The sequence below is a fragment of the Lynx canadensis genome, chromosome A2 (assembly GCF_007474595.2).
Source record: "Lynx canadensis isolate LIC74 chromosome A2, mLynCan4.pri.v2, whole genome shotgun sequence".
In the NCBI taxonomy this organism is placed as follows: Eukaryota; Metazoa; Chordata; class Mammalia; order Carnivora; family Felidae; genus Lynx; species Lynx canadensis.
The window spans coordinates 95615092-95640723 of NC_044304.2; the positions used below are offsets into that span (position 1 = coordinate 95615092).

A 25632-nucleotide genomic window follows, 5' to 3' on the forward strand; every position below is an offset into this window, starting at 1 on the left:
CAAATACACAAACAGCTGTCCTTAGAAACTACCAGGGAAAGAGAAAGAAATAACTTTTGCATGAGCATTACTAAAATGAAATAAGTATACAGAAATCATTACAACTCTTCATGGACAGAAAGAAGCACATTTGGAATGAGGCTTTACTTGAAGAGAAGAGAATGTTAAGAATGAAAGTTCTAGCAAAGGAAACATTACAGATTCTGAGGTTAGGTCAGTAAAAACAAGGGCAAAGTTCAAACTAACATTGTTTTTAGAAGAATGTGCAAGTTAGTATGGTAACTCATTCAAACCAATAACAAGATGTTTCAGGTTTAGGTCTTTATTATAGCAAATAATTCTATATAAATGAGAACAAAACCACACTTATACAGCCTTTAGAAAGTCCACTGGACTACAATAATAGGACCTGGATTATCGTTCTAGCACTGGTCCTAACTACATACTTTAGGCAGCTCACCCTACTTCTTTGGGACTCATTTCCTTAAATGTACTATGTGGAAACTGGACTACATACATTCAAAGGCATTTTCCAATTTTGAAAATTTTGTATTTCATTAATTTGTGTATAAGTGATGTCTTCAAGCCTCTAAAAATGCTGTCCTGAGTAGGTTTAAAATGATTCACCCAGTTTTGTGGACACTTTTAATTTCTAGATCCTACTAGATAAACCTTGTCATCTTCTCAAGATTTCAAGTTGAGTTGGTACTATATAATATTTAGAAAATTAGGGGCACCTGAGTAGCTCAGTTGGTTAAGCATCCGAGTTCGGCTCAGGTCATGATCTCATAGCTCATGAGTTTGAGCCCCCATTGGGCTCTGTGCTGACAGCTCAGAGCCTGGAGCCCAAGATTTTGTGTCTCCCTCGTTCTCTGCCCCTCCCCCACTCGTACTCTGTCTCTCTCTCGTGCACCCAAAATAAATAAAAACATTTAAAAAAAAAAAGAAAATTACAAGAAAGTTTAAGATGGGAATGGGCTGGAGGTACACCATTTGTAAAGAGTAACACAGAGTCACAATGACAAAACTGTATTGCAACAAGCCATTTCTGAAGAAAAGTAAAACAAAGAAGTGGACTTATGTCACATTGTAGGTGAGCCTTTTTCAACATTCTAGTCATCTTAAGAGGACCTGATGAAACAACTAGAATGCTGACTTTGAAAATCTGTCCTGTTATATTTGCAATGTGAATTTCAAGTGTACTGTAACAGGTTTTCACAAGGTCTGCTTTGGTTCAGTGCAGGTATCACCATATAAAAATTAACGTGGCATAAATTAAGTTTTTCAAAAAAGGACTTAATGATATTTAATGACAGATTTTTTAATGGTTTATTAAAATCATTCCTAAGTTTTAGATTATCAGTAAAACAACTATAAGGCACATTTTCTATAGGGGCACTATATTTTATCCTTATAAAAGTTGCTAGTAAAAATTATAGCCTGGGAGGCCTTCCTATTTTTAACAAAGGAAGTAGACACAGATTGTAATATCTATAAGGCACTAAATAAAGAAATCCCAGGAGTGGTTTCTTCTTTGTTTTTTGGTTTTTTTTTTTAAGTTTATTTATTTATTTTGAGAGAGAGAGAGAGAGAGAGAGAGAGAGAGAGAGAGAGCGAGCACACGGGGCAGGAGCAGAGAGAGAGAGAGAGAGAGAGAGAGAGAATCCCCAACAGGCTCCACACTGCCAGTGGAGAGCTCAATGTGGGGCTCGATCCCATGAACCGTGATATCATGACCTGAGCTGAAATCAAGAGTCAGTCAGTTAAGTGGCCACCTAGGTGCCCCCAGGAGTGGTTGGAAGAACAAGGTAATAATACAATTAATTCCTTTTAAATACAAAAATTCTATTTTCAGTGGTCTCTCACAGTCTTTATTTGTTCTCAAATAAAGGCATAAAATACTAAGTCACACAAGGAAAACTGTTAAGTCTTCAGGTGGTCACAGATCTTGCATTTCAGATGCCAGATTATTACTGATATTTTAAGGAGAAAAGGGATGTTCGGGATAAATTTTTGCCTTGAACTAAACTGGGCTCTAATTCACAATTGTGTTAAAGTTCGCGTGTTGTTCTCCCAGAATTAAAAATAAATAAATAAATAAATAATTAAAAAGGAAGGGGCAGAATCCTCTCATTGGAGAGAAGAGAACTTAAAGATTATCCTAGTGTGGATTCTTTTCTCTGTGACAAAAAATATGGAAAAAACAACTACCAACAAGTGACAGTTTAGATTTGTGAGGAAACATCATAAAAGTAGTGATCACATAGGTAGTTCTGCTAACTTTTTACAAGATTCTTAACGTTAAAGAAGCAAGCTGTATCTCTGAAAACATGCTATGTATTCCTTAATGGTTTAAAAGTAAATCTGTAGAAATAAAAGCATATTCTCCTTAACTCTGAATCTACTTTTAGAGGTGTTAAAACACGATACATGAAATGAACAGCCAGTATCTACTAAAAAGCTTTTATTTTGGAATCCTATCACTGACACCATGGGGTTTAATAATAATAATATTAATAAAATTAAATGTATCTGTCTTCATTTTGTTTCTGAATTTACTTTATACACTTAGAGGCTTATAATAATTAAATTATGAAAATAAATTGCCTTAATGACCTGGAGGGCATAGAAATACTACAACATTTATGTAAATAGGACTTACTCATTAAATAGCACTCACAAAGATATATAAATTATATTTAATTCTACTATGGTGACTTAGATGAAAACAGTCTAATGGATTGTGCAAGAGTCACAAAAGTAGCTCCTGGCTTTTTACTTGTGTGAACTTGGGCAAGTCATTAATTAGCTGGTTATGCCAGCTACCTCCATCTGTAAAATGAGGACAGTGCTACTTCTCAACTATATGAGAATGTCACCGGCTCAGCTTTGAGAAGTTTCCCCCAGAATTTAACCTTTTTAAAAAGCCAAATCCAATTAAGATATAAATGTACAGGAAATATTAATTCTCCTTAAATTTGAGGGCTAGATAATGTCTTCCAGTGGCATTATTGAAGATGAACTATTCAACTGTTTGTGAAAACAGTCATGCTTACTGATTCACCAGGCTTGTGTCTACATGAGAGAGAAGGCTGAGGGTAAACAGGGGATAAGTTCTGGGGAAAAGAATGTAATGAGTCATTAGGACTGAAGTGAAATGAAATGCTATACCAAATCCTGTCAAAACTTTAGGACTTAAAATGAGAAACTACTTTTTCCCATGAGAACTCAGTAATTATAATCTTAATGAATGCTAGGAAAGATTTTCAAGTTCTTGGCTGACATGTAAGTGTAAGTGTCTTCAATGAAGTTGGCCATTTTATAAAATATAGCACTATTAATTCCAAAACCCAGAGAATTTTTATGGAATTACATATTATGGACACATGACTACCAAATGGTTCATCATGATTGATGTTATGATTCTGAATACCATGGGAGTTAGTAATCATTCAGTGACTTCCCATGAAATTCAATCCAGTTTTTTTTTTTTTTTTTGTCAAATTGGCTCGTCATTGTCCACTAAATTGGCATTTTCTCTGCTATCTTGTTTGCAATAATCTGGTATTCCTCTAGAGTCTGCACAATCTTCAGGTATGGGCTTTAATTAAAGCCTGACATTGTATGACAGATCCTCAAATCAGGCCAAAGAAACACCTTTGAGAAAACAATGCTATTTAAACATAAATGAATATAATTTAGTTTCTGCATGTTTTCCCTTTTAACTGAAATAAAAATCTACTTTATAGTGAATAAATACACTTCTGAACACAAAAATGTGATATTTCTTAGAGTATTAAATTATATGCTTCCATATTCACCTAAGCTCAAACAGTAGTCAATTACTGATTATCCCCTAAAATCAGAGATCAACATGAATAATAGAAAAACACATATACTCTACCCATACAAGACAAGAAGAGATCCCATAGTTAGGGGCTGAACATATATTCATGTGGACTCACATTTACATATACTTTCCTTATTCTCTTTTGCAATCTAATATGTAAAAGATTATGAATACCTAAAGAGGCCAATTTCCCTAAATCTATGTATTATTTTGACATTAACATTAAAAAATACTCTTAAGTATTACTAGATATACTTAAAACTGGACAGGGAGACCATCTTTTAAAATTGGTATCTATTGCTCCAATAGGGCCAACTTAAAATGGGTACATCAAATTTATAGCCTGACATCATGGCAGAGGTTGACTGTGACTCTTTCTGAATAAAGTCACCTCTACCCCAGATTTCTGGTTCCTTCCTACTCCCTGCTGTCAACAGGGCAGGGGCCCCTTTGTTACTGCTGAGATTGGCTAGGACTCCTGCTGTACTGAGTCAGCCTATGGAATGATAGGAACAGTTCACCTGGGAAGGAGAGACTGGAACTCTGCCTTGGCTTCACTGGAGATTTATACAAGTCCCTCACCTCTCTGGGCCTCTGTTTTTTAATCTATAAAATGAGGGTTTCAGACTAGATGATGCAATAGAATTACAACAGCTCTAACATTCATCATTGACCCTATTCCCAAGCTGTCCTTGGTGATCATGCCATCTCTTATTCCATATAAGAAGTGATGAAGTCCAGATAATATGATGCAGTGTTACTTCTACTCAATTATCCTACTGGTTGCTTCCAGCCCTCACTTAAGATTATGTTAAATGGTGCCAGAATTTTACTCAGTAATGTTAAGAACTCAGTGAAATTCAAAGTATGAGTATTCCCTCCAATATTCTGTCCTTGGTGCAAATCATATAGACAACCATTAATCTGTGTCTCCTACAGCCATCACTGCTGATCATTTTCAGAACACCCATCTGAACACCATGCCCCCAAGCAAAATGGTACCTTTTCAAAAGAGAAATGTTCCAAGTACACAAATACGAACTCAACATAGTTGGGAGTTATGGGTTCTCTGTTTTTCTCAACCACTTTTAAAGAGGAGTTCAGACAAACAAGTTTCAACAAACATAATTTTATATGGGATGACCATCTCATTCATCTATCCTTTCATATTGGAATCAGATTTGCACTAGACAAATTTACCCCAACACAAAGTATGTGCTTACAAAGGTTAGTCAGGGCTCTATCTGGAAAACAGCAGATCAACCATTTCAATCTTTCAAAAATAAAGTAACAGTTCCCAGAAGCCTCTAATTTCTCTTAGACTTTCTTTTCTCATCTTGGATGGCCCTCCTCTAAAACCGGTTCTCATTTCCCAAAGTTCTGGTCTGTGTTGTGAAAGCCGCCATAGCTCTTGATGAAGACGGCTTGACAAAAGTCAGTCAGCAAGATCGATCTCCTTGGAAATGGAAGCTGTCTGGAGCCCACCAATTTTAACGACTTCAGTTTGAAATGAAGAGGAGTTTATTGCCCTCTAGCCCCCTTCCCTGTGGCAGTAAATTACCAACGATTAAAGGGCCAGTTTCCCCTCACCCTCCTTGCCTCCACCACTCTTCTCTGCTCCCAGCAGAAGCATAAAAAACGCTCCCCAAAGGACAAAACCTGCCACCAAGGCAGCAGTGCTGTGGTAATTTCCCAAGGCATTATGATTGATAATGATCAGCAGAGCGTGGGATAATAGCTCCCCTTAATTTACCGGTCCCTTTGAAGGGTTAAAATATGGCAGATGTTGATAGCTGACACTCCTTGCTAACAGGAAAGACACATTGCTGTGGGGCCCACTTCTAGGCTTTCCCTTCCCTGCAGCTGTCTGTGTACAGCTAATTGTATCCACTTGTTTAACCTCGGGGAACGTCTGGAGGGGACCCAGTGCCACAAGGGTACCTTTTTTTTTTTAACGGTCATTTCCTCTCTGGTGTAACTTGCATGACAGTATGTGACAAGCAGAAATTAATGGGGACACTGCTGTGCCAATTCCTCCTGAATTGCTGACACTGGCTACAGGCTGCCTGTTTGCCACCCAGCCAAGACCTCACATGAAACATGGCGAGGGGCCCACAGCTCTATTCACCAACAAGCCAGCTGGTCAGTGATGAGAGGAGCCGAAACAATGTAGGGCGCATAAACCAGGAAGAAAATGCTTTACAAACGGCTTCAAACCAAGGAGGTAGCATTTGCTGGGAGTTCATATGCTGGTTTATTTTCCTGAGTGACAAAGTACAAGACTCTAACGTGCAAAGTACTTTAGATATAAGAAGTATTCCTCGCCCAAGGCTTTCTCAGGTTTAGGGTAGGAACATCATTCGTGCAAAAAGAAGCCACATGAGATTCATCTCCAAGGAGGCTTTTCCAGCAGGCAGCTTCCAGGAAGGCCTAGGAGCCAACAGGGTATCTCTTGCCTCTAGCTAACTACCATGGTGCTGTCCGTTTTAAAAATTCTGTGCATGGGTATCTCTTTCACATGCATCTCTTTCTCACACATACAAGCACACACACAAAAGAATCTCGAGTTCAAGCCCATTATTTGCAACGTTTTACAAGGTTGGGGAATCCGCCCCAACCTTGGCAAGATCCACTTTCTCCTCTCACTATAATCAGAAATCAAACTGCCGGTGGTCACTTAAAACGGTGGCGCTGTTATAGATTAGGCCCTGCTGATTTTGGCTCAGACAAACAAATAAAGGCTCATAAATTAAAAACCAAAACCAAAACCAAAAAAAGGCATAGTAGAAAAGTCACCTAACCGTGATCTTGTGTATAACTCAAAAGTCGAGTTTAGGAAGAAAGACAGAAAGTTGTAATAGGAAAATTACACCGGTACGTGTTTATAACAAACTTGGGAAGCCCTAAGGGCATTTCAAAAAGGCACAACAAAGAGGCTCCTCAATTTTGTGTCTGGACAAGGCATAGAGTGAAATTTTGGTGCTCTGAAGTAGTGGATACTGTCATAAAAACAAGAATATATTCAACTCACTTTTTCTCCTATGTAAAAATTTAAAGTGTACTAGATGATGTAAAGATGTAGCTAGTTTTAATCACTGGGTTCTACTCCCAAAACCAATACTACACTTTATGTTAACTAACTTGAATTTAAATAAATAAATTTTTAAAAAAAGATATAGTTTGAGAAAATAAGGAACACTCACAGCAACCAGGCAATTCAGCAAATGAACAATGTGCAAGTTTTGGTCTAAGTTAGGCCTCTTGGTTTTTGCGGGGGGCCGGGGAAGGGGGAGAATGTAATTGCACAGTGTTACCAGGTTGACCCTGTGGAATAAAGTGGACATGTGTTTCCACTTCCGAGAGGACTTCTCAAAGCCAACATTAGAGCGATGGCCTCAGGATGGTCACTCTTTGGCCACAAAGAGTTAGTTAGGTATGGGGACAGGCATTCTATCTTTCCACCAACAAATGGAAACAACAAAATTCTCCAACTCACCCTGAAAAGAAGCACAAGACCAGAGAGAGAATGAAACAGTATGCATGCCCTCCCTCCACCAAATAACAGATGGGTGGTTATTTCTGCAAATATAATCTGTGAGAGATCTACTGAATTTATTAGGAAAGGCTTAACATGTTTCTAACTCTCAATTGGACTATAGGCCTGGAAAAAACACAAAGAAAGAAATTATGGAAATAGAAATGCTAATTTCTTAAACACATTCCTGAAATATGTTATACAATATATTATATTAACACTACACTGAGTCTTTTTAAAATAGTCACTGCCAAGGGAAACCTGGGTGGCTCAGTTGATTGAGCGTCTTGACTCTTGATTTTGGCTCAGGTCATGATTCCAGGTCGTGGGATCAAGCCCCATGTTGAATTCCGTGCTGAGCCTACTTAAGAGTCACTTGCTCCCTCTCCCTTTGCCCCTCCCCCTTGCTCGTGCACATAGGCGTGGTCTCTAAAAAATTTTTTTTTTAATTAAAATTTAAAAAATGGGGCATCTGGGTGGCTCAGTTGGTTAAGCATCTGACTTCGGCTCTGGTCATGATCTCACAGTTCGTGGGTTTGAGCCCCGCGTCGGCCTCTGTACTGACAGCTCAGAGCCTGAAGCCTGCTTCAGATTCTGTGTCTCCCTCTCTGTGTCCCTCCCCTGCTCATGTTTTGTCTCTCAAAAATAAAAAATAAATGTTAAAAAATAAAAAATAATAAAAGTAAATAAAAAAATTAAAATAAAATTGTCACTTTCAGCATAGTCTTTAAGGATCCCTGCTTTCTGATCACAAAGTAATATTTTCATGACAGTTCAAACATTCAAAATCCAAAGGATGCTGAGAACAAACTGTCTAAATAATAGGTCTGTATGGCCAAGACCAATGTGGAAACATCAATAGACAGGAATCCCATTCAACTTCAGACATTCCCTGTTATGGGACAACTGGGTGGTGCGAATTGGAATCTCTCAGAATTTATTCTGCAAATATTTCTGAAGACCCAAGCAGGCGAAATCCTGAGCCTAAAGTATGATGCCCACAGGTTTCTCAGCGGCTGTGCAACCTCCCACCAAAGGCTCTGCCAAGAGGGGTGCTATGGGGGTGCTTTTTACCTCGTTTCTCATTAACTAAAATATTATTTGCATTTATGAATTTAGCTCCAACTTACATTTCTGAGCTCCCAAGTTTTTCCAGATATAAATATCTAACTCAACAATGCCAGAAGGAGTAAAAGAATTCTACATGTGTAATTTCACCACAGAGATACATTTTAGAAATGCATATTTTTCAGTTAAATAGGAGATACCTGTACTTATTAAAATAGCCTTTCTCAGCTCAATTGCCACACCGTAGCAGTCACAAAGCTGCACAACTTATTAAAGGCTGTCTGACTGCACACAGGTTTGATTTGTGAGTTAGGGAGCTACGAATCGTACTTAAAAGGCAATCCAGCAAGCAGCTGGATATAACATTTCCAGGCTTCCCAGTCCTTCTGGATGCTTCGTTAGGCCTCTTATCAGAACAAGAAGAATAGAGATCTCTGTTATGGCTTTCCTGTGGCAAGTAAAAGACAAGGCAATGATTTTCCAGTCCATTTCCCCTGGCAACATGCTCATCAATCACCAGAGGCTAGGACTTTGTTATTTTGGCTGCAGGAAAGAAAGCTCAGTGGTTTCTGTCCGGATGAAATGAGACTCTCTCCTATGTGATGCTTTACGTTATTATCTAGGGTGTGTTGCCTCCCATCTTAAGAGTATTTGGTTTAATGGCCTAGGGCTCACAGCGCTAAGTTGGAACACAGCAAATGTCACCTATTGTACAAATGATTCGGTCTGGAACAAAAGCTATTCTGAAGAGCTTGTTTGGTAATGCCAGTTTTCTAAATCCAACAAGGGGACTACCAAAGCTGCAGGTATTATCTTTCTGTAAACGATATATCCTTAATGATTTTTCATTTACTATCTCCCAGTGTGGTCTATTTTCATCTTCCTATGTTCAAAAGGAGCACAGTAGGAAGGGAGGACAGACTTTTAAGGAAAGCCCACCCCCCCAAAAAAGTTTAGAAAATACTAAAGAGACATCCAAATTCCATCTGGTGTCACCTTTCTCCCTTTTCCCCCTCCTTTAACTTTGAAGAAATATAGGCTGTCTTGAGTAGATAGAGGAGTTATTTGTTATTTTAAGGGCAATTACATGTTGCAAAGACAACTGTTAGCACTGAGTCCCATATTCAGTATCTTACTTCAGGAAAAACTGCAAAGACATCAGATAGCCCTACATTAAACTAATTTTGCAAATAGGTTAATATCTTACCTGTTTGTGGTAATCTCCCTGTATAGGCAATCCAGAGTTTGAAAGAAGTGTTCTTTTTTTTTTTTTCTTTTTTTTAGCAGGTAGACAATAACACAAAGTCTGAAAAAACCTTTGCTTCACTATATAATGTAATTGTTATGAGCTCATTTTAACAAGACTAACAGTTGATTTTAAGTAAAAAATAGTGAAAACATTTAATGTGCATTAAAGAAACACACACCTATGGCTTCCACTGTAGCAAATATGGCCTGTAAGTTTATTCTATAGGGTTTACTACTCACCAGTAATTACTTCCATTTATAATCAAGTGAAATTCCTCCATAGCCCAATTACACTATTTAATGGTAAAATGACAATAAGATTAAAGGAGATAATAACAATGGTGTCAGTAAGTCTTACATTTACCATTTTATCAGTATCAGCATCAATAAGCATGTACTAAATTTTTTTTATGTATACACTGATTATTTTATGAAATCTGTCTTACTGTGTTGCTTAACAGCAAAGGAAACGATACTATGTTGTTAATACTCATGTTGGGATATAAAGAAAAGATTCAGATGTAAGAACTTTCAACATCTCTGTCATAGAGTGTATTCCCCATAAAAATGAATGTTAAAACATGCTTTTGTCAGATTATAAGAATATTAGAGGTTAAATCATATGAAATTTCTATTTCTGTAGGGCAAAAGCAGTCGACTGCTCACTTCAGACCATAAATGTAAACAACCCGTAATATCTCAACAGAGATACACACTATTAGTATTTTAGTAGATTTCCTTCTAGTTGTCTATACGTGTACTTGACATGGATTTCAAAATTAAGATCATATCATATAAACAGTTTGGAGCTTGTCTCGTTTTAGGCAATTATTCTTAAAAATATGATTTTTTTACATAAATAATTCTGTTAGATAGATGTTCATAATTTATTTAATCATAGTACATTCTGATTTTACTGTGTATTTCTCTGATTATCTGTAAGGCTGAATATTTCCCCTACCTATCGTTCAGCCATCCTGTGTATATGTATTTGTGTGTGTGTGTGTATGTGTGTGTGTGTGTATTTCTTTGTGACTTCTGTTCATATCTTACCCATATCTAAATTGGGTAATTTTCTTATTGGATTATAAAAGCTTTTTATATGTTAAGGACACCAAACCTATGTCATATTTTTGTAAATACTTAATTTGCCTTTTAATTTAATGTATTTATTTAAATTTAAAACTTTTATAGTCTAATCTATGAATTGTTTCCTTTGTGATAATGTCCACAGTGTTTTGCTTAGAAAACTCTACTCCTGGATCTGGTATTTGCTTATGTATTATTCTATTCATTAAAAAATTAATAGCGACTCCCTATACACACATGCCTTTTGAAACTATAAAGTGTTTAGACTTTATACAAAACCATAAAAGAGGGCACTTGCTTGGTATCTGAAGCTGAAAGTGCTGTCTTCAGCCTCCTAACCAGCACTAAATGTTACTAAATCAGGCCTGTTTCTAGCAAAATTTACAAGCAAACTCAGCTGTCTCTTTTCTAAGGAAAATTTCCTGCTGTACAAAGGGTTACCTCTGAACAGTATCTCCATTATTTCACCCATGACTCCATTCCTAATTTTCTGTTTTCTGGCAGCTGCTCTCTGACTTACAAATAATGCGTGTCTTTGTTTAGAGTTCCTTAAAAAAACTGTATATTCTAAATGTGGAAGAAAGCTCAATTTATTTTACTTTGAAACCTGAGAAATCAATAACATGAACCATATGTTAATTATGGAACTTAGTGATAAATAAAGTAAGAAGGTCCTGAGAAACCGTGGTGGTGAAAGTGACGGTAGAATTGAAACAGAAAAGGAAAGAAGTCCTTTCTCTCGGTGTGTGATGCTTTCATAAATCTCTCTGCTTGGGACGATACCAAAATGCAACTCTTTTCTTAATTCACTCTAATGTAATTTATATTTCACTTTCTTCCCAGTTCTTAAGTGTTTTCAACCAAGGCCTTACAGCAATGATGAGATGCATATCAAGGGCCATTAGTACAGTAGCCACATTTAGAACAGATGATATTAAAGATAAAACTTAACCAGTATTTTTGCCCTTCTATGTCATTTATTGGCATTCATATAGTTTTTCCTGAAGACATGAATCAACCAATCTTTAATATCTGGATGAAGTGTTAAAGAACTTAGGTTTACAAGATAAACTGCCATGATTGGGGTAATACTCATAATGGGGGAATAAGAGCATTTCAGATATTTATATTCAACATAATCACATGCTTTTTAAAGAGCTACCATTGGGGGTTTATTGAGGGTTATAAATTTCTCCTTTTTCCTGGGGACCTATTCAATTAATTTTTCTCTTGTTACCACCAACTTATTTCTTCCTCTTCTTGTTCCCCATCTTGCTGACAGGAATATATTTTCATAGGAGAGGGCAGAGGGAGGCAAGGCCCTTGCCTACAGCCTTTACACCAAATCAGTCTCCACAAACATTTCAGGTCTTCAGCTATGGGTGATGTGAATTCCTCAGTTCCAGATTTGAACATTAAAAAGTGACATATAAGTGAAATTAAAATGGCAACAAGGAGCACTTCAAGTGTTCGTTTCATACAAACCGTATCCAAAGAATATCTTAAACTGGGGATAACTATTTCCAGATCAATCAATATCTGATTGCTCAATGAAGACTTAATTAACCTTTAATGTCGCAGTTCCCAAACTTAAATCATAATGCAATTTCCTATGCCCTGTGGTCCCCAATTTCCTGCTTTGTTGTTTTAGCTTTCCAATCTAAAAGTGGTATGACTATACTAGAATAGAATGATAAATATTTCTTTGGTTTTGTCCAAGAAAGGAAAAATGAACAAGTATGGTTAGGGACAGCAGAGAGCAGTTGTAAATATAAAAAACAAAGCTAGTAGCTTATATTTGTTAAAAGCTTAGAGTGACAGTTGGGAGAAATTCTGAGCGCTCATTGCTTCTAATACATGGGCTTCCAAGATAGCACGTGAACACTGTGCTTCTGGCACTGGTGTCAGTGTTAAAAAGTTATCATCCACCGAACTTTCACATGGCTTTGGTTCCTTGTCTATAAAACAGAGTTTGGAATTCTGTACCAGGGACACTTGCAAGTCCAGTAATTGTTCACTAATTTAAGACCACAGAGAACTGTGAAAACATAAGTGAAATGAAACAAAAAGCATCTTTCAAGGTCAAATCATGATGTGTCATTAACATTTTTTTTTAAAGAGTTAAGACTTCAGGCTGGCTTAAGAGCTTCTAGTTAGAATTCTCATATATTCCTAATTGTCTTCTCTTTAATGTATATTAGTGAGTTAGCATTTGCCAATAGGACATCTTAAGGAATAAAACCTCGGTTTTGAAACAGGTGTTGTGGGGGTGTTTGGGTGGCTCAGGTGGTTAAGAGTCCAACTTCGGCTCAGGTCATGATCTCATGGTTTGTGAGTTTGAGCCCTGCGTCGGGCTCTGCACTGACAACATGGAGCCTGCTTGGGATTCCCTCTCTCTCTCTCTCTCTCTCTGCCCCTCCCCTACTTGTTCTCTCTCTCAAAATAAATAAATAAACTTAAAAAAAAATAAAACTAGTGTTGTGTGTATGGGCGACTTTAGTTAAAATGCCACACCTGACTTCACCTGGACTTAGATCTGAACCTTCTGGTGGGTGGGGTTACCCTTGCACATCAAGCAAATACTCCAGAGGTTTGAGTCATCTCAGAATGTCCTCCATTCCCCATTCCAGTACTGACCTATGTCACACTGTAGGAGTGTATTTTTTAAACTGTATAGTTGTCCCTAAGCATCACCAGAGGGTACTTGTTAGAAACTCTCTCCCGAGATTAGGTTGGGGAATTGGTTAGGGCAGGACTATTGTTTTATTTATTTATTTTTAACGTTTTATGTATTTTTGAGACAGGGAGAAACAGAGCATGAACAGGGGAGGGTCAGAGAGAGGGAGGCACAGAATCTGAAATAGGCTCCAGGCTCTGAGCTGTCAGCACAGAGCCTGATGCGGGGCTCAACCCACGGACCGTGAGATCATGACCTGAGCCAAAGTCGGCCACTTAACCAACTGAGCCACCCAGGCACCCCAGGACTATTGTTTTAAATGAGCACCCTGGGACAGTGGTTCTTAGGTGATTCATGACCACACTTGGAGACATGGAGCATCATGCTTACCTAATGCCATTAACCCTTTATTAGATGGAACTTATATTTTTCAAAATTTTTTGGGTTTAGTGTATTTTTCAGGCATCTAAATTAGGTTTACCATTGTATGGTACTAGCCAGAGTTTTTAGATAGTAGATTTATACTTGATTATTTCTAATATTCAAGGAATTATCTTTCACTTCCTAAGATTTCAAGTGTCACAGGATCCAGATGCTTGGCATTAGGCCCTGATTTAGATAGATAAGTCCAAATTCAGGTCAAACCCTCCTTATTTGATATTCCATTGAAGTAAATCTTTTTGGAGAATTTTATTCTTTCAGAATGATGGTGAGGAAGAGAAAGAGCAGAATGACAGAATCATAACAATATTTCATACACTGGAGATATTTGATTCTTATGACTGCCCCTCTATATGGGGCTTTCAAGTTTTCATGACAGAAGTGTTTGTGAAAGCACTTATTCATTCAACAAATATTTACTAGAGCCAAAATGAGTTTTTTAAGTGCAGTGAGAGGACTGATTAGTCCTTTCCACCTTGCTTAGGAATGAGAAATAAAATACCACCTTAGATAACTCATGGATTCCTTTTATACAGGCCTTTCACTAATTTAAAATAAAGCAATTGTAAATTGTTAGCAAATGCTCTAGAAGAATGGTACTTTCTTTTTTTAATTAAAAAAATTTTTTTGAACATTTATTCATTTTTTGAGAGACAGAAAGATACACAGTGCGAGCGGGGGAAAGACAAGAGAGACAGGGAGACTCAGAATCCGAAGCAGTCTCCAGGCTCTGAGCTATCAGCACAGAGCATGACATGGGGCTCAAACTCATGAACTGCGAGATCATGACCTGAGTTGAAGTCAGACGCTTAACTGACTGGGTCACCCGGGCGCCCCAAATTATGGTACTTTCTTAACTTCCAAACTCCATAATGCATATGAGTATCTGAGATTTCTGGGTAAGAATGATACAAATCCAAGTGAATAAGAATAGGAGAGTATTTTTAATTAGATTTTTAAAAGTAACTTAACTCTTCAAAGTTGCTACTTTTTCCAGTGGGGATGGGGAAGAACTTTTGCACACAGTGCTGAGGATATCTTTATGGAAAGCTTATCTTCAAATTAAAAAAAATGCATAACTATTGAATTATCTTTTAGATATATATCCCTGGGAGACGAGAATAGGGTCGAGGATTCATAGCATCAATCATTGTCTTCATTTGACTTCGTTTCCCAGCTTTCACATAAAACATATTTAACAGAATCTAACATTGAAAGAGGATAATATCTGGAATTTTGTTAAGTCAGTACTATATGAACAGAGAAAATGCTTTATAGTTCTAGTGGAGATATTGGTTTTAGACTATGTGTAAACCAAGCCGATAAAGCAAATCCTTAGTTACAATATGGATAATCCCAATGTTGCTCCCCACCATAAATAGCTGAATGTGAAAGCAAAAGTGGATGTGTGGAGATAGGACATATCACATCAGCTTACTTTTCTATACATGTGTGTATGCATGTTTACTTGTAAAATCTATCCTTGAGGAAGTACAATTTACGCACTTATACAGCAGGAATACTGATTCCTACATTTCAGAATTAGAGGGTTGATAAGGTAAACACCGGAGTATAGTTACCAACTTGTGTTTACTGGGTATCCCTTATATTCTAGACAGTAGAATACTGTACTAGTACTGGCTGGTACTGGGGATAAGTACAATAAACCAGAGTCCTGACTTCAAAGCTTTTACCTTCTAGTTGAGAAAGATAAACACCCATAAAAAAATGAATGGCATAATTTCAGTTAAGTGTTATGAAGAAGATAAAACAGGACAATGTGGGAGGGAGAGGCGTGGAACATTCCAAACAGCATGAACAGTCAGTACATACACTGAGCTGGAAGGATGGGGGAAGAACAGAAAGAAAGCAGGTGTGGCTAAAGAACAGTGAACCAGGAGTAGGGTGGAGGCAGATTGGAATTTGGCAGGTGTAAGAAGAAAGAGCCCTAGATTATGTAGGACTTTTATTCTACAGGTCATAGGAAACCACTGGACAAAAGTTTTCAGTAGGGGAGTAACACTTTGATTCATGTTCTAGTAAAGTCCCTCTGGTTCTTATACAGAAGATGGTCTATATAGTAGGCAGGATTAGAAGACAGCGTGTTGAGTTAGGAAGCTGGTTTGATGGGTTTGACTAGAGCTTTAGCAATAAAGATACTGAAAACTAGTTGGACCAGGGATATCTTTTGGGGATAAAGCCAAAAGTACGTGGATGAAGATTAGATTGGATTAAATGAAGATTGTGAAGGAAAGCAAGAAGTTAAGAATAATGCCTAGGTTTGGGGTTCAAATAATGAGGCAGATGGGGAAGGCTTCAATTGGGAAGAGAATTCTTGGGCAATCTTTTGGTGATGAGATATCAAATGGCTGACTGACTATAATGTATTTAGGGCTCGAGGGAGAGGTCAGGCTACAGGATATATGATATCTGAAGTCTGGGCTGAGTGACATCACCTAACCAGAAAGTATAGACAGTGAAGAAAAGAGGGCTGAGGGAGAAGCCTTGAATGTTCCAACATTTAGAGGAAGAGAGCCAGAAAAAAGACTATAACCAGGGAGCTTAGGCACATACTAAATTTAGATGAGGAATATCCCTCTTCTATGCACAGCATCACTTTGCTATGTGTCGCTATGGTGATACAGACTGGGTATACACTGCCTGCAACTTTTTAATGGGCTCTATAAACAGATTCAATGCCTAAGGTGAAGAAGCATTTTCTAAAGACATTCCAACTTACCTGTTATTAGTTTGATCAAAGTGTCACATGCTTACTTTAGTGAGTCAGTATTATTTATTTTACTGAGTCAGTCTTACAGTACCTTTATAAAGACACTAGCTTTTTTTTTTAACCCCTATTTCCTGTTAGGAAAAAAAAAAAAAAAAAAAAAAAAAAAAAATCCAAACCACTAAATAATTCTGTTATAGTCTGTTATTACATAGTTTTAGATAATCATGTATTTGCATAATTCTGTCCTTTTTCTTCTGATATTTTCAGCTACTACAGGGCTTGGGAAATTGCCTAAGCATTTGGTCCTGGAAGAGTCCTCAAAAGCTAGATTATCTAAGTATGTTCTCTCTGAAGAAGTATTGAAAGTTACCACACACTTACAGCTCTTACACTCCACATTTCCCCCTAAATTTGGGCAAAACTCAGTGTTGACTCACTTCCTTCTGATGATCTCTCATACTGGAGTCAATGGCCGACTGTGGTGCCACTCTGCTACTCCACTTGGACTGGCTGCTTAACTCTTTCTGAGAGCAATAGTGCTGCTGTTCCTCTTAAGAATATCCCAAATTCTGTGTGTGTGTGTGTGTGTGTGTGTGTGTGTGTGTGGGTGTGTAGGGGGGGCACATACATATGTAAGGGTGTGGTTTGTGTGGAGAAAACATTTCTTTTGAGTCAAAAGACTATACTCAAAGCTGACTTTCTACAGGAAAAAACCCCCAAAACTATAATCTAGGTTATATTTCTGATGAAAGTCCAGATGCCTGTTGTTTAAAAAAAAAAACAAAAGAATGCCTCCATGTACCATGGTTAATATATTATGAATGATGTACTTTTTATAAGGCATAATAAGGGTCTAGAATGTGCTTACATTGATTAGATGAAACATGGTAATAGCCAGTCCTGTAAAATACTACATCAGTGTGGAAGGATAGTGGAACTAAAATGAAAGACTCCTAGGGCTCAGACTGGAAAGAGCCCAAAGCCAGGGACAGAAGAGGGGGTGGGGGCAGAGCTATGCAGAACGCAGGAAAGTGAAGTGTGTGGGGAGTCAGGGTGTGGGTGACAGTGGGAGTGGTGGGGACAGTGGGTGGTGGGGGGATAGGGGCAGAGGGAAAGAGTATAGGGAACATAAGATATTGAGTACTAAGAAGAAAATTAATTGTCTGGGAAACAGCACTGGAGAGCCATGAGCCCTGAGCAATCCAACCGTACTACAGGAGTGAACTATTTAAAGTTAAATTGCTGTAAGTTGAGGCCCATCCTAGAGTAAAAATCAACACCAGCATGACCGGCCTTTGAGGTCCTTTGCAGAAGAACTAGTCTTACAATGACATTCTGCTTTGCTTATTAAAATTAATTTTATTAAACAGTCCTCTCAGGCATCTTTCACATATGCATTTTCTTTTAAAATTATTTCATGTTAGTACAAAAAGCAGCATTAAACACTAGGACAGATGTGTGTGTGTGCATGTGTGTTTTAAAAAACATGGTCTATTCAATTAGTCCAGCCATGATATTAGATGGGAAAAAAAATGTCCTTCCAGGATCCTTATCGTTATTGTGGAGTATGTGTTCTTTGAATTTCTTGCCTTGTTTTTGGGATCACCTTATTATGCAACATCTGCTCTGAATTTCAAATGTGATAAACAGAGTATGAGTGTCGGTGGCAGATGGCTAATGACCAGCAGCGACAGGGCATTCAAGCCTGCCTTGTTTTCTGAGAAGCGATATTTTCATGTTAATTTGCTCTGTGTCCTGCAAAGATGAGACAAATCACCTGCTCATAATTCAGGCAAAGTGGAGACCACCAGGAGCTGAGAGGGGTGATGGCTTGATTCCTTTAGGGGTGAGAGGAGAGAAGGGTCTGGGAGACTTTCCTCATCTGCAGTTGGAGGGGGACCCATCAGTCACTTTGCATTATGTCAGATGGAGAAAGATGAATTGGCCCTGGGCATCCCGTACTGACACCAGAGCCACTGTTTACTGCAAGCAGATATTATTCATGAAAACAGAGATTTCCCAGAGGCACAAAACAGGTGCTATTAAGAGTGCGTGTCAGTCTCTGAAGTCTGGGTTTTGTAAAATAAACCTAATAGTATATTTTATCTCCTAGTGAAAAGATTACAACCAACAGAAATCTGTAAGAAACATTCAATTGAAGATAAAATGAAATCTAATTCAAAGAGAAAATGACCCACACAGACACATAAACCTTGAGCTTTTTGGCCTTCTCAAGCCCTATAGAATTCATTTATCATAGAAATACATAAATAAAATGTAATTTTTTACTCCAAGATTGAGTCACACAAAGGGGCCATATGGTCTTCAGCTAAAAGAACCCCATTTTATTTTGGAGAGGCAACTGATCTTTTCTGACTAATCTTTCAGTGCCTCGAATTTATACTTGTGAAATTATATTGCCAATTTCATCAGATATGTTACATGCACAGAATGTCCAAACAATGATACTAAGTTCTTAAAGAGTTTATAAGATGTTGAGAAGCCAGGTCATACACTAGGAAATATATTGTACTATTATAGTTAAGCCTATGTACCAAGTTCAGTAAAAGAGGGCATTCCATTTTATGTGTGTGTGTGTGTGTGTGTGTGTGTGTGTGTGTGGTTTTTGTTTTGTTTTTTGAGAGAGAGAGAGAGTGCTCATGAGCTGGGGAGAGAGACAAAGGGAAAGAGAAAGAGAATCTTAAGGAGGCTCCATGTTCAGCACAGAGCCCAATGTGGAGCCCAGTCCCAAGACCCTAGGATCATGACCTGTGCTGAAACCAAGAGTTGGGTACTCAACTTACTGAGCCACCCAGGTGCCCTAAGGGCATTCCATTTTAAAGGCTTCATAAAGCAGATTTTATCTGGAACAAGAGAGGGATTTTATTTACAGCTTCTTTCTGATCCCCTCTCAGAGTGGCAGATAAAGGCATGAAAAGAGGGGGAAAAAAAAATCTGGAAGCCCTTTTTTCTCATAAAGCCCTCACAAATGAAAAGTGCTATATAAGCACAGAAACTCTAAATGTATCATGAACCCTAAAAAAAAAAAGGACAATCAATAAGGTATCAATTATTGACTGGTAAATTTAAGCAGCAAGCCCAAGAAGACAATACCAAATCTCATATAAAAATAAAGATGGCACTAAATTCCTCCATAATAAAGTAAATCAAAAGGTAACATTCTCAAGTAGAAATAGGAAAACAAAATACGGCAATGGTTAAGTCTATGAAGCAAAATGTGATTATTTGTTGATTTCTGGGCGCAGCAGTCAGCAGGCTCCTCTATACAAAATGTCATTATCAACATGAATGGATGTACCTTAGAAAATCAAGAAGAGATGATAAAGACGTCAAGATGAAGTATGCATAGGATGTATGTATGCATTTATTTATTTTTTTTAGAATAAGATACACTTTAAAATGTTGGAAAGAACCACTAATGATTTTATTTTATTCCCATGAGCCTCTCAATGGCAATTTTCAGTTCAGGCCTGTACCCTTCACCTACTTTGCCAAAGTCTCACATGACCACCACACAATAATTTCAGGCTTATCCCAGTGAGTTCACCCAACCACCAACCTTCACAAATACTTAGGACTTCAGGGATGCTTTTCTGGCTTTTATATTTTTTAATAACAAATGGTATTTAAATGCACTTGAAAAATTATCGGGATGCCTGGGTGGCTCCATCGGTTAAGCATCTGACTCCTGATTTCGGCTCAGGTCATGATCTCACAGTTTGTGAGTTTGAACCCCATGTTGGGCTCTGTGCTGACAGCACACAGAGCCTGCTTGGGATTCTGTCTCCTTCTCTCTTCTCTGCTCCTCCCCCACCTTGTGGGCTCTCTCTCTCTCGAAATAAATAATAAAACATAAAAAAGAAAAACTAGGTGATCTAATTAAAGCAGGTCAAATAAGCCCATCATGGGTTCTTTTTTTTTTTTTTTTTTTTTTTTTTAATTTTTTTTTTTTCAACGTTTATTTATTTTTTGGGACAGAGAGAGACAGAGCATGAACGGGGGAGGGGCAGAGAGAGAGGGAGACACAGAATCGGAAACAGGCTCCAGGCTCCGAGCCATCAGCCCAGAGCCCGACGCGGGGCTCGAACTCACGGACCGCGAGATCGTGACCTGGCTGAAGTCGGACGCTTAACCGACTGCGCCACCCAGGCGCCCCACATGGGTTCTTTTCTAACAAACATGTTGATAAAAATAGTACTGAACAAAAAGATTTTACCTCTATAATATCTAGTCAAAGACCATGGAGCATTCCAGTTTTAACCAAGTACTGTTTACCTACTGCAATTTATGTCCTTAGCAGGCAATAGAATATCCTGAACTTGTGAATAACAGGTAAACAGTGCCACAGAAAACACAGTGGGGTAGTTGAGGAAAGTTCCCTTAGCCTAAACGATCTTATGTGAGGTCTTTTCTTGATTTTCTGTTTTATATCTATTTCATGTTAAGATTTTATGCATATTTATAGTTTACAATCTGGCATGTTCTGACACTTGCAAGCCAATGTCAATACTGATATCTATGATTTTGAAGAAGATTCTAGAAAATATTTTGGTTTCGTAATACACAGAATCAGCTATATATTGTGTTCATTCACAAGTGTGTGTGTGTGTGTGTGTGTGTGTGTGTGTACTTGAAAACATTCCCTAAACTATTGAAATAACCACAGAAAATGGGTATCACATGCTTCTGGGTGCACTTTATCTCTTCTTTTATAGTATAAGGTCCTTGAGAGTAGCTTCATGCCTAATTCACTTTTGTGTTCCCCAAACGCTAGCACAAAACTGTCCATAAATATTCAATAAATATTTGTAGCAGCATATTCAGAAAAACTCTTATTACAACAAACATTCCACATAAGAATCCAACTGTGTTCCCAATAGATTTTTCAGAACAATAATATTCTCTTGATCTAGTTATCTAGTTATTGAGACTTCCTATAAATAAGCCTAGACAATAATGAAATATTTCTATTCTCTGGCTGTGCCCTTCCAAAATTCATTTAACCAGAACCCCAACTCAGAACCTCTTACTCAGCAGACGTTTACCCTGCACACCAACTCTTAAAAAGAAGTCGATCACAAAAACAAAAGTACACATCTTTACTAAAAATAATTTTATATCATTTGTATATTTGGCCTAAAATTATACAATTGATAGTTTTATAATGCTTCTAAGTGATTACTTGTGTTTTAAATAATGGCCTTTTTTAAAAGATCACTCACACTCAAATTATTTAAAAAAAACATTCTAATAATTGATAAGGAAGAAAAGCAGATTAGCATAGCATAGTTCAGAAAATTTTCAAAAGCTAAAGATGAAGACAAAAAGTCTTTTGACTAGCCTTTAAGTTAGCAAAAATGTTCAATTAACCATTGACATACACATTAACTGACTGAAATATTTCATAATTTACTATGAAAGCAGGGATAGATCATTAACCACAAAACAGTTCAATTTGTCAAAACCTTCTGGTAACAAGCATTATTTCCCTCTCCCCTTCCTGCCTCCCATCTTCCCCCATCAACCTTGGCTCAAATACTCCCCAAACTCCTTTCCTCTCCTCTCCTCACTTTGGTGGCCACCTTTCTACCTGTTCCTCATCTTATCCTACCTGCCCCTGCACCCCACCCTTAAGAATTCCCTCAGGGGCGCCCTCCAGGTCAGTGGGTTAAGCATCTGACTGCAGCTCAGGTCATGATCTCACAGTTCATGAGTTCGAGCCCCAGCACTCGCTGCTGTCAGCACAGAGCCCACTTCAGATTCTCTGTCCTCCTCTCTCTCTGCCCCTCCCCCACCTGCTCTCTCTCAAAAATAAATAAACATTAAAAAAATAATAATAATTCCCCCTAACCCACTTTGTTTCTACTCCTACCTGATCAAACCATAGTTTAGCGCGTCAGTCTGGTTTATCAACCACTTTAACTACATGATACTGTAGCAAACAGTTCCACTTAGTACCCTCTAATGCCAGGAGGATTTAATGTGAAGCTCAAATCACCTATGCAGGTGGTAATGTATGATATAATATATACATATATGGTTATCTTGTTTTGCTGCTTAAAAAAATTGACTCCCCCTTCAAACTAATTTTGAACTTAGAACTAACTGCATCAGAAGAAGCTGATGGTTATTTTGACAGTATAAGTTTAAGCTGTTGGAAGTCACTTAAAAATAATTTTGAAATAATCACATCTAAAGAAAGGTTGTCAATGTGTCTTATTTATTGAGTACCTATGTGTATAAATCATTGTGTAGGGACTGTCAGGATACAAAGATGAATGAATAGTTAAAATATGGATACAAATACAATTAAAGGTAGAAAATATAACAAAGAAGAGGAGATGTGTAGAACTAGTGCTGTTTGACAAATAAGGTTATATCCACCTGTGAAAGTTGGTCAAACGCTATCTGGGGTGAGCCAGATACTTAAGCAGATGGTTATTGATGGGGAGTAAAGAAATGGCACTGAGCAGGAGGACCACACAGGTAGGAAATGATGAACCACACTAAGAGTCTATTTTGGCAGAACATATCGTCCATGAAAAGGGGCTACGCCCTGCATGCTAAACATGGGGTTTTAGACAAACTTACAAAGGAGAGAACTGAAGCCACAAAACTGGAATAGAAGTCCAGAGGAAAGAGGGGTGCATGTATGGAGGAGAAGAGGACCAAGAACAGATAAGTAGGGACACCTGCATTTAAAGGGCCTTTAAGTCCTTGAAACTGCTCAGGAAGAAATGAGAGCACTACTGAGCATTATATTCTTTTATGAAAGGCAGATGGGAACATAAACTCTTTATCAATCTAAAACCAAAGAAATAAATCATTCAATATGTCAAAGTTCTAAATGTGTCAGTATCTGACAACACGAACTGGCTATTACTGAAACACAAGAGAAACTATTTCCAGCTATTCCCTACTATCTAAAACAATGCTGAATTCCAGAATTCATTTCTCAACAATGAATGATTAGGTAAAGAGTCTGTTTAGTGAAGTCACCTAACTCACATAAACAGAAGGGTCTTTCATGAAGACCTGCACACGACGTGCATAGATCTAAAAGATCTACTGGAAAGTTCCATTAGGCAGAACAGAAGTATGACCAACAAAACTTTCTAAGTGGGTTTTTCCATTAGACTTAAAGGAAGAAAGGACGTCTGGTCAATACAGCACATGTAGCCTGCTGACCTGTAAGGAGTCTTAAATCATTCCTAAATCCCAAGGGTTTAGGACAGTACTTGGCACTTAGGCTTCCTATAAACGTTTTTTTGTTTTTGTTTTTGTTTTTTTTTAATTTTTTTTTTCAACGTTTATTTATTTTTGGGACAGAGAGAGACAGAGCACGAACGGGGGAGGGGCAGAGAGAGAGGGAGACACAGAATCGGAAACAGGCTCCAGGCTCTGAGCCATCAGCCCAGAGCCTGACGCGGGGCTCGAACTCACGGACCGCGAGATCGTGACCTGGCTGAAGTCGGACGCTTAACCGACTGTGCCACCCAGGCGCCCCAGTATAAACGTTTTATAAATGAGAAAGAAAAATGGAGAAAGGAGGGCCTAAAAGCCAGTATTTCAGATTTACATAGTATAAGTTACATCCTGGAGTCAGTATACAATTATAATATGCAATGTGCTTATGTGTGAAGTTTCAAATTACATTCCTCAGAGTATGTGAATCATCAGAAAAAGACTGAGCTACATTTACAACACTATACCTTCTAAGGTTATGGCCAGATAATGTATATTTAAATATTTTTCAATAATTTTAATATGTATGAAAACTAAAACAGTTTTTTCACAGAACCCTAAAAATAATGAATTAGAATATATCTCATTATATGAACATCTTGGTTGATATATTTAACTATATACTGAGTTCCAAAAGCTCTAATTCTGGCAATTTTTTTTTTAACGTTTATTTATTTTTGAGACAGAGAGAGACAGAGCATGAACAGAGGAGGGGCAGAGAGAGAGGGAGACATAGAATCTGAAACAGGCTCCAGGCTCTGAGCTGTCAGCACAGAGCCCCGACATGGGGCTCGAACTCACAGACCGTGAGATCATGACCTGAGCAGAAGTCGGACGCTTAACCGACCAAGCCACCCAGGCGCCCCTGGCATTTTTTTAAAGTAAGCTTAACGCTCAATGTGGGCTTTGAACTCACTACTCCAAGATCAAGAGTCATATTCTCGACTGACTGAGCCAGTTGGGTGCCCTCCTGGCAATTTTCATATGGAAGGAATATGACTGCTTAATAGGCTATAATAGTGTGACTATTTAATCAAACAGACAGATGATTCTTGGTACCTTTATGGTTTCAGTGGGCACTCCAGGCTCCGGGACTTTATCCAAATAAGTGGTAAGGTCTTGATCAACATGTTCAAACACTAATGTTAGTTTGGTTTCTCTGTCTGTTCGTGACACTGTGCATACATCAAACAACCTAAAAGAAAAAAGAAAGATATTAAGTAGGTAGCAATAAGCAAAGAAGTAACATATTCTGCAACTCAATCGCACAACAGGTTTAAAAAAAAGGTGGGGGGGGGGCGGGGGGCAGCGTTTATCATTCCTTCAAATAATATGTAAGGATGCCTAATGGGATCTGATACTTTAATTGCAATATGAAATTTAGGAGAGAAACACTTCATTAAGTGATGACAAAATCCACAGCGGCAAAGAGAAAACAACATGACTAGAGCATAGGAATGTCTGCCTGGAGAGTTTCCTTAGTTAAGACCTTATGTAGTACTTGCCAATAGAGATAGTTTAAAAAACTGCAGCCTAGGAAAATATGGTTCTTCTTAGCTCACAGTTCAAGAATTATTAAAGAGACAGATTAAGTATTCTTTGGAGATGTTGCACTCTGCGATGAAGATTTTCCTGGAATTTAAGGTGTTACAATCATGCCTGTGAAAATAAGGATGATGAAATATGGTTTATTTCTAAGAGAGCCTTCTCATCCTGGGGAATCAAAT

At 37.9% G+C, this 25632-nt stretch overlaps 1 protein-coding gene across 2 annotated transcripts in view; it reads right to left on the bottom strand.

The window, feature by feature from the left end:
• The window catches only part of CDK6 (cyclin dependent kinase 6), a 253055-nt gene that overhangs the window by 157759 nt on the left and 69664 nt on the right, over window positions 1-25632 (bottom strand). For both annotated transcript variants that reach the window (XM_030307954.2, XM_030307955.1), the window contains exon 3: window positions 24965-25100. In XM_030307954.2, the coding sequence (XP_030163814.1) occupies window positions 24965-25100 (136 nt within the window). The remainder of the gene's footprint in view (window positions 1-24964; window positions 25101-25632) is intronic.